Source organism: Nannospalax galili, unplaced genomic scaffold, assembly GCF_000622305.1.
Source record: "Nannospalax galili isolate Female #2095 unplaced genomic scaffold, S.galili_v1.0 scaffold4, whole genome shotgun sequence".
NCBI lineage: Eukaryota > Metazoa > Chordata > Mammalia > Rodentia > Spalacidae > Nannospalax > Nannospalax galili.
Genome location: NW_008350321.1, coordinates 462,119 through 477,291, shown reverse-complemented (window position 1 = coordinate 477,291; position 15,173 = coordinate 462,119). Strand labels below are relative to the sequence as shown.

General features: G+C 42.3%; 1 protein-coding gene across 1 annotated transcript; it reads right to left on the bottom strand.

Moving 5' to 3' along the window:
* Positions 1–6,806: 6,806 nt before the first annotated feature.
* Positions 6,807–7,727, bottom strand: LOC103745513 (vomeronasal type-1 receptor 4-like). The gene has a single exon (XM_017801749.1). It carries the CDS (start codon positions 7,725–7,727, stop codon positions 6,807–6,809), a length of 921 nt encoding a protein of 306 aa, XP_017657238.1.
* Between the last annotated feature and the right edge of the window lie 7,446 nt (positions 7,728–15,173).

Here is a 15,173-nt window from a genome sequence, read left to right as displayed (position 1 = left end):
CTTGTTCCTGAAGTATATGCTTAAGTCAACCCATAGTCCTGGGGAAGGAAAAAACTGTTAACTGAAGCAGGAGAAAAATCCTTTAAAGTTAATAGGAATTATAATTTGTTAGCAAGGGTGGAAGGCACAGGTCGAGGTGTGTTCTTGTGCGTTTTCCAAAGTTTGTGGAGAAAGGGTCCTGTGAAGCAAAAGAGGTACGTATGTACTGAGCAGGTTTCCAAGGTGACAATCAACAAACTGAAGGTAGAGAGTGGACATTTTTCTACTCCAAAGAGCTCTAGAAACGGGTAGTCATGGATGACACAAACATACACAATAGGTTGTTACGGGAACAAACGACAAGGTGGGATTGAGTATCCATGGAAACACAAATAACCGCAACATCAAACCTCGGTCCTAAAGAACATAATTTAACTGTCTCTTATACCTAAAAAAAAAAAGACATTAACGTAGCAGCTGGCTGCTTATTGTACAGTCCGTTGTAATGGGAGTATTAGGGACAAAAAACAAGGTGTAAAGGGATTGTTATACCTCAGAAAACAATCATAGTAGTCAGCAGCAGAAATGCAGGACAGCACAGCCACATCATGCTGGGCCACAGCTTCAAGTGACTACGTCCCGCCTCATGCATAGGAGCACCAACAACCATGACCGCAGACCAGGCATAATGAGACAGGAAAGGGAAAGTAACAGAAATGTACTAGCAGCAGCAAGCCCAGCAACAGATGGTACCTTGTCACATATTATGTGGTAATGAAGAAGCATGAACCTGAAAGAAAATTCCTAAAAGGCAAAGTTAATGCAAGCAAAAGTCAATGCACCACTGCAAAGGCAAAATGTCCTTGTCGTGGACGTGTGCACGTCCAGGTTGGGAAACAGACTGAGCTGTAAGTAAAAGGAAGTATACCATGTAGGTTGCCAAGGCAACAATCGACAAATGAAAGATGGACACTCCTCTGTTGTTAAGCGCTCTAGAAACAGGTAGTCAAGGATGACGCAAACATACACAATAGGTTGTTACGGGAACAAACGACAAGGTGGGATTGAGTATCCATGGAAACATAAATAACCGCAACATCAAACCTAGGTCTTAAAGTACATACTTAAACTGTCTCTGATACCTAGAAAAAAGACATCAACTTAACAGTTGGCTGCGTATTGTACAATCTGTTGTAATGGGAGTATTACGGATAAAAGACAAGGTGTAAAGGGATTGTTATAACTCAGAAAACAATCACAGCAGTCAGTAGCAGAAATGCAGGATGGCACAGCCACATCACGCTGGGCCACAGCTTCAAGTGACTATGTCCCGCCTCATGCATAGGAGCACCGACAACTATGACCGCAGACCAGGCATAACGAGACAGGAAAGGGAAAGTACTAGCAGCAGCACGCCCAGCAACAGAGTTGCTGGAAAAGTTTCATGTAATTGTAAAGCATTTTGTCAGGTGCTGTAGATTTTTCATCATAACAATCTTGCAAATCATTAAACAACCTTAAAAAATTCAGCCCATGACCTGAATTTAACACATCCTTTGTTTTAGAAAGTTTGTTTGCGATACATCTAGTAAAGTGGTTCACTGTCCTAAAAGGAAGAGTTAATGAAAAAGCAAACTTCTCTCATTAGCAAAGGTGGAGGTGTCTTTGTGTTCGTCCTCCACAATCAGGAAACGCACTGTCCTGTTAAACAGAGAGGTATGCATTCAGTAAGGCGACACTTGACTGAACAACAAGAGAGAGATAGGACTCTCCCCTGGTTCAGAAAACCGTTGAGTCCATGGCACAATAGCCGCAAGATGGGGCACAGCTGCATCATGCTGGGCTGCAGCTTCAAGCAGCCACGTACCATCCAAGGAAGGCCCAGGGGAGGAAGGCCCAGGGGAGATGCGGGTGACCTGGACAACCAAGGGCAACAGAGTAACACACCAGGTTGTCAAGGCAACATAAAATACAACCATGGAACAATAGGGTGCAACAGATAACCATGGCAACACACAGAAACATAACCATCAAAATGAGACAAACAAGGCACAAATAATTTATAGCTGATATCAGTAGCCTAATTTTGTAATTTTTACAGTGTGTACAATATTGTTATAGACGTCTTTTTGCAACATCATGGAACTTGAAACAGAGTACAATAGATTCAAGAGCTCATCACGAGTGATTCCTGCCACAAATCACCTGTTCATTACTACCTGTAGCTCCTGCCATGAACTACCTGTAGAGCTCCAAGACTCGCCGCAAGCGGCCTCTACCACAAGCCACCCACTTAGAGTACTCCTCACAAGCAACTTCTGCCACAACTTATCTTTACCTGATGAAGTATCATGCTGGCCCTATTTTCTGTTCTAAAACTTTAGAAAGATAATTGGCAATTGCTTGTAGTAGTATTTGCTACTGGGCAGGCCTTACCAATACCTCCATGAGCAAATGAAAGTGCTGTTTTACTGCAGTTAAGTGAGGTGCAAGGATATGTGACTATTCAACAGTGGTGATGACTTTTCTGCAATACGGGTCCTGAATTAAACATCAAACAATGATCCCAAGTAAAAGCGAAGCCTCTGGGTCCAATTTTTACCAGGAAAGAGTAACATTGAGTTGTTGCTATGTGTAGGAGTGTAACTCAGCTCCCATTTGGGACCAACGGACATCAAGAGATATGTATGCTATCCAAACAACCAGCCGACCACTTAGGGAGAAACAGCACGATGAGTCACTGAGTAGGGGTGATGTTGGGTAGAGTTTGAAGAAGTACACTATCTGGAACCATGTTTCACCTCAATTAAAGGTGAGTATGTGAAACAAAATTGGGAAGGGCTATTTATTTTGGGGAGCTTCAAGAAGTGGCTCTTTTCTCCAAAGAGGCATTCTTTGCTTTACTGGCATGTTCCACCCCACACCAAGGTATGAGTTGGTACATTCTGATGTTTGCCCTGTATCCTGGTCTCTCACACAGGGCAGTCCTCAACTCTGAATCCAGATTGGTCAGAGGCAGTGCTTTGTGATGTGTCAGCACTACTTAGCTTCTGTTGCCTCGGAAGGACTTCACTGGGGAATCAGGGATGAAGGGCATGGCCCTGCATTGCTCTGGGAAGGTAGAATTGTAGGCGACTTAAAGCTCGAGGCCAGACCCATAGGAAGACTCCCTGTGGAGCACATCGAGGAAGCTCAAACAGAGACCCAACAACCTCCGGGCAGCTCCAACAGAGACCCAACAACCTCCGGCGCCCAGGAAATTGAAATGGAGGAAACTCCCGTTTTGGAAAATGCGACAGATACTGGCAAGATCAAAGAACGAGAATCCGAAAAGGAGGAACATGTGAGAGGACCAGCACTAAGCATTCCCTCCTCTTCTTCATCTATTTTCCCTCCTTGAGGACCCTGCCCATCCCCAGCTTGGCAAGAATTCCCTCCCTAACCCACACCCCTTTTTACTATGGTTCCTTCATGTGCAAATCTCCTCCTCTCCCATTGTAATGACCTTGTGGACTCATTCTGTTATCCTTGCATGTACCAAACATACATAAGACGAAGAAAAGGAGAAGAGAACCACAAAGTGTCGAAAGCCCCCCAAGCCCACCAGGCTTGGCTCTTCAACAAGAAAGATACTCAGACAGTAGTCTGAAGTTTTCTAAGACTTTATTTACAGAAAGGCAGCTACAGGTAGGAGAGAGCTCTCCAGTAGGAAGAATCTACTGAGGGGTCCCACAGGTCCCTTTTATACAGCCCGGAGTTTGGGTTGCCCAGGTGATTATTCCTAACAGAAACAAAAAAGGTACTATGGATACAGCACGTAGCTGAATCTTCCGGTGCCCTCAGACCTAACCTAAACTAACTTTCTAGAAGACCTGATTTATCATCCAGGTACAGCCTGTCAGCTCTGACTGCTGAAGCAGAGAGCTCAGAAGCTCTTAAAGTGACACTCTCCTAATTTCCAATGCTTATGGAAAGCATGGCTCCCGACATAGGAGTCTGTATCTACTTCAAAAAGAAGCTTCTTTGGTGAGTAGTGGGAGGTACATGTTTGTAAAGATCACAATGAGTTCTTTGAAGGCAGAAAGAATCATGTTGGTCTCAGGAAGTGACAGAACTAGGCTTTTCTTTTTTTATGGTCTCCTAATAGAGACCTTGGAGACAGCACTGAATGCCCCCAAAGTCACTTTATTGTGGGATGGAGAACATGAAAAGCGTCTGTCATGTTGTAAAGACCAGATAAAACTACAGCTCTCTTCTCATTCCAACTGAAGACCTGCCCTAATACAGCCGAGCAACCAACATGCTCAGCCCCAAGACAATGTCAGTTCAGACTTTCCTCAACACAGACCAAGGGCAGGATCCCTTGGAAGTAACCTGTAGAAATTTGAGGAGTTACTGCCTATGGCATTAGTGTTTCAGAATCTCCTTGTGCTTGGGGTGTTGAGGGATGGCATAATAAAGCAAGACTTTTCCTTTGGCAAAGTCCTTCCTTGGGCTCCATGGAGCTGAGGGAGATGCAGACCAGCTTGCAGGTGCCTTGAGTACAGGAGCAGAAGACAGGTCAGGGTGGGTGAGGGATCTCCAGGTGGGGCACTGACACGTTTCCCCGGCAGTCCACATATTCATAGCTCTCAAAGGGCTGCTGCTTTGAACGGCTCAGATAATAGTAGGTCAGGGTGCCCTGGATATGCAAAAGCACATGGTGGACTTTGATTTTCAGCCGGGTGCAGATTTTGTATGTGTTTTCATCCCAAATCATGTTGGCAACTTCATAAGACATCTGTCAACTAGAGAGACGCAGGATCTCGTCCCGTTGACACTCTGTAGCAAACGCTCACAGTTCTTGCACCACACACTAACTGCTACACTTCCCCTCGCTTTGAGCCCCCTTCACACACTTGCACACGGACAATGCTCTATCCTCCCAGTGTTACACACTTACCAATGCTTCTCTTAGAGACCTGAAGATAGGAGCATGCACACGAATCAACTACCAAGCAAGACAAAAAGAGAAAAGAGTGCAATTGTGCATTTCTCCAAGCTCTCAGACAGGTCAGGGAAAAGTCTTTGGGTGTACATCCATCAGGGTCTTCTAGAACATTCCTATCCCAGCAAGGGCACCCATTATCCACAGTCTCACTAGGTGCAAACAGGCCACTTTCATGAGTGCAGCATAACAGAGGGGATGGCGCAGATTGAGATAAAGCAAAATGACAGCTCACTTAGGGCTGTGGGTGTGGATGGAATTGATTGCTCTACTGGAAGAGCTCACTGGCCTGAGCCAGGACCCCAACCTAGAAACAGGCAGCAAAGCACATTCCACAGCATGCAGACCACATCAAAGTTCTGTTAGGAATGTTTTGTTGACACATAGACAACTTCGTCTGAATGGAAAACTGAGGAATCACATGACAGTCACAGAACATGTCTCCTGGGATGTTGTTGCATTAGTATGTTGCCTAATTTACACTTTTCTCTGGCATGTATATCTGCTGTCCAAAAATCAGAACACATGTTGGTTTCTGTTCTATACATGATTTCACATATACACAGGGGCCTTGGAACACGTTCCCCTGGAAAAGGAGTGTCTCTGGTCTTCTTACCCAATTGTCTTTGATTATAAATTCCACACCTTGAAAGCCAGTTGATTCAATCCACTGATCTCTAGGCCTCCTCTTTGGTCAAATCTAGGGTCTCACAAAAATGCATTCTTCTAAAAATCTATTCCATCTATAAAACATCTGTTCTTAGCTGGGTCTATATTAACATTTGAAGATCTTCCTTTTCCCCTACCAATTTCACATTCTTGGCATGCTATGATTTTCATAGGCTATTAGATCAATAGCCAAGCCATTTACTCTATGTGGGAGCCAACCATCTAGACAACAGGAATCTTTTCCACTATGCTACAGATAAACCAGTTTGCTCAAGGGAGTACAGTGCAGACTAAAGAGAAACTTGCTGTGATTTAAGGAGTGGTAAATTCCAATCTTCACTAAGGATTTATCTAATTCTCATGCTTGTATTCACAAATGTAATTATTTTCAAGTCCTTTGAATGTTTGAGATTATTCAGCAACTCCGCAATAGATGTTGGCTGAAAATATAAGATTCCTGTGGTAGAAAGAAAAGTGTTTGGTACTCAGGAATCAGCAGGCCACATGAGCATTCTTATGGCAAATGATTTTTTTCTCTCCATCATATACAGTATAATTTACATGGAGTGACCCAGGCAGTTACATGCAGTTGGATATTTCCTCAAGTTCAATGTCCCTGAGAAAAACTAGTTTCCATTGGTAATATCTAGGAAACCTGTCCTACACTTTGCTTGGGATGGAAAAGTTAAGGTTATTTTCGGTCTATAACAAATCTTCATCCATCCCATAAATATACACTGTCTTTGTCTTCTGAAGACCTCATTTACACAGAAAAGACAATGAACTAAATCGTGTGTAAGACAGAAACATACATGAGAAATTTGTGAAAAGTATCTCCTAACAATATTCAGAACACATTCTTCACTAATGTACTTCTAGCAAACAATTCTTATGAATATATTACTTTGCCACACACTCTATGGGAATTAATGTGAAAGATCTGACCTCTATCCTATTTCCCATTTCAGGAGAAATTCTACATAAGACAATATGGATGACATGCATCCAGGATAGAGTAGCTTCCTCCAGTCACCTCTGATATACTCACACTGAAACTTCTGAAAGAAAAGCAACTTCTACATCAAATTGATGTTGAGGTGTTGAAGGAGATGAATAACTAGACACTTAGAGAAGGTTCAAACATCATAGAATTCACATCCATGGGTTAAGGTTATGGGAATTTTTTATTTCTCATCCAGGCAAAGCAGAATGGTATCACAGTGGAGTTAGGATTCAAAACAAAGGGGCTCAAAGTGGGAAAACACATAGACATGACTGCTGTGATGTTCAGCAGCCACCAAGACGGATTAGATGAAACAGCAATGCAACCTTGCAAGATGGAGGAGAGAGTGTAAAATGTGAGAAAGATGAACACCAGGACCAGGATGCTCTGGGTGGCTCTGGACTCGGGGCAGGTTCTGTGGGAAGCATGAGAGCTGTGGATGCTTTGAACACGCTGCTTGTGTCTGTACAGAATGACAACCATGGAGCCGCTGGACCAGGCCATGATCATGGAAAACACAACTTCAGGGAATACTGATAAAGCTGCATACAGTGTGTCCACAATTTTATCACGACCCACAAAGGAGCAGAATTCAAAATCCCACTTTTCTGTCATGTTGTTGCTGTTCCCTTTGAAACGTGCATAAACCGGGAAGATGAAATGTACTGTCATGTGCAGGACCCAGCAGAGACACATGGAGTGGTCAATGTATGTTTTGGCTTTGATTTGAAAATTCTTCCAGCAGGAGTTCCCAGGGCTGATGGTGATGGCCTGGAAGACACTCGGGTGGCAGGCGGTGCCAATGGACATGCTCCTGCCAACTCTTTGAGTATACAAAAGAAGTTTACAGCCAAAATCACTGAAGAACTGTTTCAACTCCAAAACTCCCATTATACAAGGAATTCCTTTAGAGACAATAATCATGGAGTTGGCTATGATCAAATGCACGAGAATCAAATCTTTGGGCTTTAATGTGAATTTGTTGTAGTAAACAACTAGGTAGTGGGAAAGAAGAGAGAAATTTCCCACAATTCCAACTATAGTCTGTAATATAAGCAATATTCCTGTTACCAGCTTCCTGAGGTCCATTGTGACATGCAGTACGTTTTCCTTTAAGTTGTGTCAACAATTACTTCTCTGAGCAAAATGACAAAAACACACTCTGAGCTGCAGTGCTGGGACAGGAGAAGCACTGAGCTTACGAATGCAACACCACTGTGTGTGCATCTCAGGAAGAGCCTGAAATGAAATTTATTTTGTCATGAATAGTAACTTTCAGTGGGACTGCTGAAGTCTTGACATGCACATATTTATGTGGAGGACGCCCAAGATAGTTCATCAAAGAGCCAGCATTAACAATAAGGCAATGCGGAGATGGAGAGATTGTTCCGTGGTTAAAACCTTTGCCTTCTCTTGCAGATGACCCAGGTTCAGTTTGCATCACAGAGGTGGTGACTATGAAACACCAAAACTCCAGTTCCAGGGATTTCAATACCCTCTTATGACATCTATGGGCATTGCACACAGAGTTGCAGTTACATACCTGCAGGCAAAACACTCATACACATAAAAGTTAAAGAAGTTATGAAAAATTATGGGAGATGCAGAGATGGGTCAGCAGTGAAGAACACTGACTGCTATTGCAAAGGGTCTGAGTTTTATTCCAGCAACCACATTGCAGTTAACAGCTATCTGTAACTTCAATTCCAGAGAAGCCAGTCTGCCATGGGTATTACATGAAACTGTCACACTTACATACATGGAGGCAATACACTATTACACATAAAATAAAAACAATAAATAGAATATCTAAACATATATTATATATATATATAGGTATATCTTTTTTTTTTTAAGAATCTGGCAATGTTGTCCTGGGAGAACCGATGGCCAGGGCTGAGAAATGTAAAAACTGCTTACTTTTACATGGCCAGTACACACTGCAATTTGCCCTTCATACTGGAGTTAAAGGAATTTCAGTCATGGCCTTTTTTGGTGGTTTTGTTTTTGTTTTGTTTTTGTTTTTGTTTTTTGTGTTTTTTTGAGGTCTTTTCTAGCCCCAGCTGGCCTGGGACTTACTATGCAGATGAGATTGGCCTCCATCTCACAAAGGTCTGCCTGCCTCTGCCTCTTGAGTGCTGGGACTAAAGGTTTGTGCCATAACGCCTGGTGCAGTCAGTCTCTTCATCATGGTAGAAATCCTGCTTAGAGCATTTCTTCTCCTAATTTCAAACACAAGTAATGAAAATGGTACAACAACAAAATACGATTCTCTGTTCTTAGAGAAATGCTTAAAATCTAGCAGAAAACCTTCACAGAATAAAAGATACAAATGAAAATTAGATAAAGTTTTGCTGAAACCTAGGACCAATCCTATTTCACAGAGAGAGAAAGAGAGAGAGAGAGAGAGACAGAGACAGAGACAGAGACAGAGAGAGAGAGCAAACAACTATTGATAATAAAGCAGGCATCACCAGAAAACACTGAGTAGAAAGTTTCCTTGAATGGGTCTGAGGGTCTGAACTGCTCTTGGTGTCACTACAAGATGAACATGGAGCCACAGAACTAGATCATGAGCTCAAGTCTGAAACATGAATGTTAACGCTGTTGCTCTTATGAGATCTTATGAGGTTCAGTGAATGATTTTGAAACATAATGAAACATTTTACACTATGAAATTTTGGTGCTCCATTAGACAATGAAATTCCTACATAATCACATTCTCCAGTGTACACAGTCTTACAGTTGAAACCCAGGATGCCTTGGAGCTTTACAACTCTACCCACCTACAGTTCATCACTCCCTGTGGTGACTAAACATGTGCACAGGAAGATGGAGCTCTTCTGTCTAGCCCACCACAAGTGTGAAGAGAAGAAACAAATGCTCACCATCACTGAAGATTCTCCAGCCTTAGAGCTGGAAGTCGTGGAGACCCCTGCAGAGAGAATGGCTGGTAGGTGGAGCTCTGTGTCTGAGAGTCCAGTACAAGGACCACAGGCCTCATTCAGTGTAGGGAAAGAGGGGATGTGGAGAGTCACCCCAGGATGCCCTCTTCACCCTGAACCTGTGGACTATTCTTATCTCCCAGTCCCTAGAGTCACTTTTCCAGCTTCCAGTGACTGTTATGTGTCCTCAGACAATAGGATTCTGCACAGGAACAGGCAATGTGGACACTTTGATACCATGAACTGAAATCAAGTGTTCCACTGATAAGTACTTGTTTATGGTTTTATTGTGTAAAAGAGCCTCCTGGTGTCTAGCTGAAAACTGCAAACAGAAGTAACAATGTATGAATCCTGCTTATAATCCTCTTTTTCTGGTAACTTCTTATATTTGCATAGCTGTTTGGTGAGGAGAATAACATTTCCTTCATTGCCAAGACTAGATCTTAGAGGATGCTTGTTAAATGACTGTTTATAAGGCATTTGTGGACAGTGTGGACACTTCAGAATCCTGAACATGCCATGAGCTAAACAGCAGTCTGTCTGTGCTCAGCAATGGTATGTCAGCCTCATGTTCAAACAGTCAGTATATATAGCTTGCATTCATATCTTGCATTTGAATACTAAGCTGCCAGCATTACATATAAATGCTGTTCTCTAATTATAGTAAGATGTTACAGAAACAGCCTGCATGTGAATTGGATTTCTTGAGTGCTGGATAGATATAATATTTGTTTTTGTGCCAGACATATTTGTGATCACTCCAGGAATGAGCACATAGACGTGTCTACCAGATGAATTATTGATCAATATTATTTTTATCTTCAGCTATAACACGTGAAAACCTGTACGTGAGAAAATGTGAGGCATGGAAATTAAGTGAATATTTACCTGAAGAGATAACTAGGCTGGTAAAGGTCTTGCCTTTTAAGCATGACCTGAGTTCAGTCTGTAGAATTCAAACTTCAACTGTTGGTTATGATGGTGCACACTTCTATTACAATCACGGGGGAGGCAGAGACACTGGGGAGGCAGCGAGGTTCACTGGTGCTCACTGACTAGGCAGCTAAGCTTACACAGAGCATTTCAAGCTGATGAGAAAGCCTGTCTCAATAAGAAAAAAAATCAATAGTTAAAAATTGTCTGTGGAAAAACAACTACAGTTCTCGTCTGACATACATAACACACATGCACCAAAGTTGACCTGCATGTGAACACACAAGCGTAGCACGCAAAAGAAATATATCTTAATTTAAGATTAAAAGCTTTAATATATAGCTATTAGTAATAAATCATGATTTATCACCAATACTTTAACACAAGTTCTACATGAATAGAATCTGAAGAATAGGAAATCCTATGCACTGTGTAAGATGTGCAAAGGTTAGTAACAGCTGTGGCTCCTTACCTGCCAGGCATGAAGTGCTGGGTTCCAACAACATCACCAGTGACACTGGAAAACACCTCCTGTCCTTGTTAGTGATTTCAGAGTATCACAAGACTGGGGGAAATAAGGGAAGACACATTAGTCCCAGCTGATCGTTTGCAGGACTCACAATGATGTCACACTCCCTTCAACACTGTGTTCCCAAGTTCAAGAGGAAAAGCAATCTCAGTGGTCATGGGAATTCTAACTTTTAGTGCCCACAGGATTATTGTCTTTGGTTACAAATGTAATGCTACACAGTTTATTTCAGAACTCTTTTCAGATCCTGGTTTATCTCTAGGATTGGATGATTCTTAAAGCTCCATTATAATCTTTTTCATAAGGGTAAAGCCATGAAGCTAGCTTGTATAATTTCCATACCCAAAACTAGTCAATGATTCATGTAAAATACATGGAGAGGAAATATGATTGACCTAATTACAGTCCTTAACCACCATCCCAGTCAGTGTTAAGTATTGCTTGGCTGATCCACAATAATCAGCCTCAGCAGATTTGTTTTTCTTGATTTCCTATTTATTTTTTGAGACAGGGTCACACCTGTAGCTCTGGCAGACCTTAAATTTGCCATATATACCAGACTAACTTCGGAGTCACAAAGAGCCACTTGGTGCTGCCTCTCGAGTACCGGATTAAAGGCATGCGCCCCACGCTTGGCCTATTCCAATCGTTTTCTACATCAGAGTTCAGCACAAGGTCATAGACACTTTTTTCTCTATCTAATAATTCTATCTAATTTTTAGGCTCTTAGCCTAAAACGTCTCCCTCCCTCTTGGTCAAATTTGCTCTGCATGTTTCTATAACAGAACCAATTTTCTAGATATGCACTTACCCAGACCCCCTTACATTGTTTGTTTTGTCTCCTAGAGAAAACAGGACATGCTCACCTGATTCCTTCGCTCTGCAGATCCTTCAGCTCAGTGTGCAGATCCTGACATCAGGCAAACCAGCAATATGGGAGAGGGAGGCAGCTCAACCTTCAGATAAAGGTCTGCGACTCTGTGACCTCAGCTCCCTCTGAGATGCAATTTTCCTGTCATCTGCCATGGCAATGACAGCACTAGCTTTGGGAGTCAAGAACTTTTCTGAAACTTTTCCTGTTATCCAGGAACCAAAGGCAGTCTGCACAGGCAGAACAAGAGGAGATTCAGGGACTCCCTCATGGGACACTCCGCATTGAGAGAGACAAGAACAGTTTTCCCAGCAGGTTTACTTTTTTCTGTTCTGTAAGTTGTACAATACCATGCCCCTGATGTTCTGACAACTGGACCAGATCTTCAAAATCCAGGCAAGACAACCAGCAAATGCTGGTTTGTGGGACAGTCTTTCACCTGTTATGGGATAATTCAATTTTAAAGTCCTGTTATACATGTGCAGGTACATATTCTAGCAAGCCTGTACAAAGCTAAGGTCCATATTGTATTTTCGAGTTTTCTTTAATGTTAGTTACCTCTTCTCCCACCCCCTTTCTCCCCTGCTCCTATCCCCCATTTGACTCTTCCTGGTTCATTAATCTTCTTTCAACCTCTATCCCCTTCCCGTGATATCAGCCCCATGACCACTTACTAATTTCCTGACTTCTATGTTTATTGCAATGTAAACACACATATCGAACGATAAAAACCTAGCATGCACCATGAGAGAGAATATGTGACCTCTGCCTTTCTGGATCTAGTTACATCACTGAAATTGATCATTTCCAGGTTCATCCATGTCTGTGTGTATTTCCTGAATTCATTTTTCTCCATACCCAAATAGTATTCCGTTGTGAATATGTATCACATATAGTTGGTTTGTTTCATATGGGTTTAGTTTTATTACTTTTTAATTCAAATTTAAACCTATCAGCTGTATAGATGTAGATTTGTTTTCTGTTCTACAAGCGGCCTCTTCACTCAGAGGATGGTGTCCTATGCTATTCAGAAGCTTTTTAACTTCATGAGGTCCCATTTGTCAATTAATCTTTTAAAATAGTTTATTATTTTAATTTTCTGTGTATGAGTGTATTACCTGCACACATGTAAGTGCACCCATGTTGTGCAGTCCCCTTGGAGGTAAGAAGAGGAAATGAAATCCTCTGGAAGTAGAGTTATGGACAGTTGTTAATCACGCAGTGTGGATGCTCAGACCTAAATTCAGGTCGTCTGAAGGAGCAGCCAGGGCTCTTAACCTCTGAGCCATCTCTCCAACCCCTCAATTCTTAAGTTTATACCTTTGCCACCAGAATCCTGTCTATAAAACTATTTCCTATGTCTCTGAAGTTAAGTCTTTTCCCTGTTTTTCCTATAACAGATTAAGGCTATCAGAACTTAAATGGAAGTCCTTGATCCATGTGGAACTGAGTTTTGTTCAAGGTGAGAGGTAGGATCTAGTTCATTCTTCTTGTAATGATCCAGCTTTTGCAGCACAATTTTTGAAGATGCTGGTTTTTCGCCAATATATGTTGGCCTCTTTGTGGAAAAATCAGGTGGTTCTAAGGGCCTGGGCTTTTATCCAGGTCCACATTACTGTTCCATTAATCATGTTTTTCTTTTTCTGTGAGGCTCTTCCTGCTTCCCTCATTGTAACTCTAGTAGAACTTGAAATCTAGGATGCTTATCTCGCTAGCACTGTTTTTACTGTTTCTAATATTTTTATCTACCTTGGGTATTTTGTGTTGCCATATGAACTTTAAGATTGTTTTTCTCAATTTCTCTGGTTTACGTCTTTCCCAGCTGTTGGCCCGTGAGACCCCAAGGTTTTCCAGCATTACGGGCTGTTTCCACTTGATTACTCTCCAGAACTTGACGGACAGACCCTCTGCTGAAAACAACACATACTTGAGTCACAGGACATGGAGAAATCAATCTGGTACCAAGCTCAAAGCTTCATTTGCACTGGATAGCTTTCATATTACTGGAAGGTTCTAACCATGATACCACGGTTGAAAGGTCATCACCAGTCTTATCTGTGAGCTTTGGGAGTGTCAGTAGGAAAAGGAAAGAGTGGTAAAGGTGAGGTGGGAAAAACGACGGGAGGGGAAGGTGATGCTACATGGAGAAATCAATCTGGTACCAAGCTCAAAGCTTCATTTGCACTGGATAGCTTTCATATTACTGGAAGGTTCTAACCATGATACCACGGTTGAAAGGTCATCACCAGTCTTATCTGTGAGCTTTGGGAGTGTCAGTAGGAAAAGGAAAGAGTGGTAAAGGTGAGGTGGGAAAAACGACGGGAGGGGAAGGTGATGCTAGGGCATGATCGGGGTGGGGGGGGAGGTGGGATTAGGGAAGGGTCTAAATAGGGGAGAGGTTTGGGGGGAGAGATGGTCAAAAAACATCTGATATTCTGGACATGATGGAACGTGCCTCTCAGGAGGCAGAGGCAGGGGGATCTCTGTGAGTTCAAGGCCAGCCTGGTCTACATAGTGAGTTCAAGGCCAGCTGGGGCTACAGGGAGACCTTGTATCAAAAAATAACCTGATGAGGGAAAAGTTTTGAAGAAGCACTAATTTATAAGATAAGTAAGTATTTAATTGAATTTAAAAATAGGTTGAGCAGAGGCCCAGGGATGGACACACATACCCACAACCATCTGGAGAACAAAAATTAGGCCAGAAAGACTTTTTTTTAAAGGAAAATATAATAGATTAGACAACATGATGTACAGAGTTGGGGGGTGGGAGTGGAAGTGGGGGAGGGGTCTGATTATGATCAAGTGCATTGTATGAAATTATCAAAGAATATATATTTTTGAATGGAGGTACACTGCAATAATAGACAGTACTGCTCACAGAAGTCATAAATCTTGTGGGAAATCTCCCTGCGAGCTGTTGGCAAGGGAAGCCACATACACTCTTCAAGAATGGAAGCTATTTTCACTGCTCTTGGTCAACCACCATAGGTCAATAATAAGAACCTAATGCTGAAGACACCAGGTGTTTGGGGATTACCACACAGGAAAGTCAAGGTGGAGCTAAGCTGAAAGCTTCCACATCACAGGGCAGCATTCACAGTACAAAAAGGCTGGAGAAAAATTGGTCAGCACTATTACCAGCTATGGATCCTCCATGCAACAAAAACAACCTCCAAGCAAAATGTGTCCACTAGTAAAAGAGTTCCAGAATCATGGGCAGGGGTTAACAAAGCACTTCTTTTGAAAAATTTCTTT

Coding starts and splice junctions, on each gene's coding strand:
- LOC103745513 (XM_017801749.1), bottom strand. CDS start 7,727: ATGGACCTCAGGAAGCTGGTAACAGGAATATTGCTTATATTACAGACT.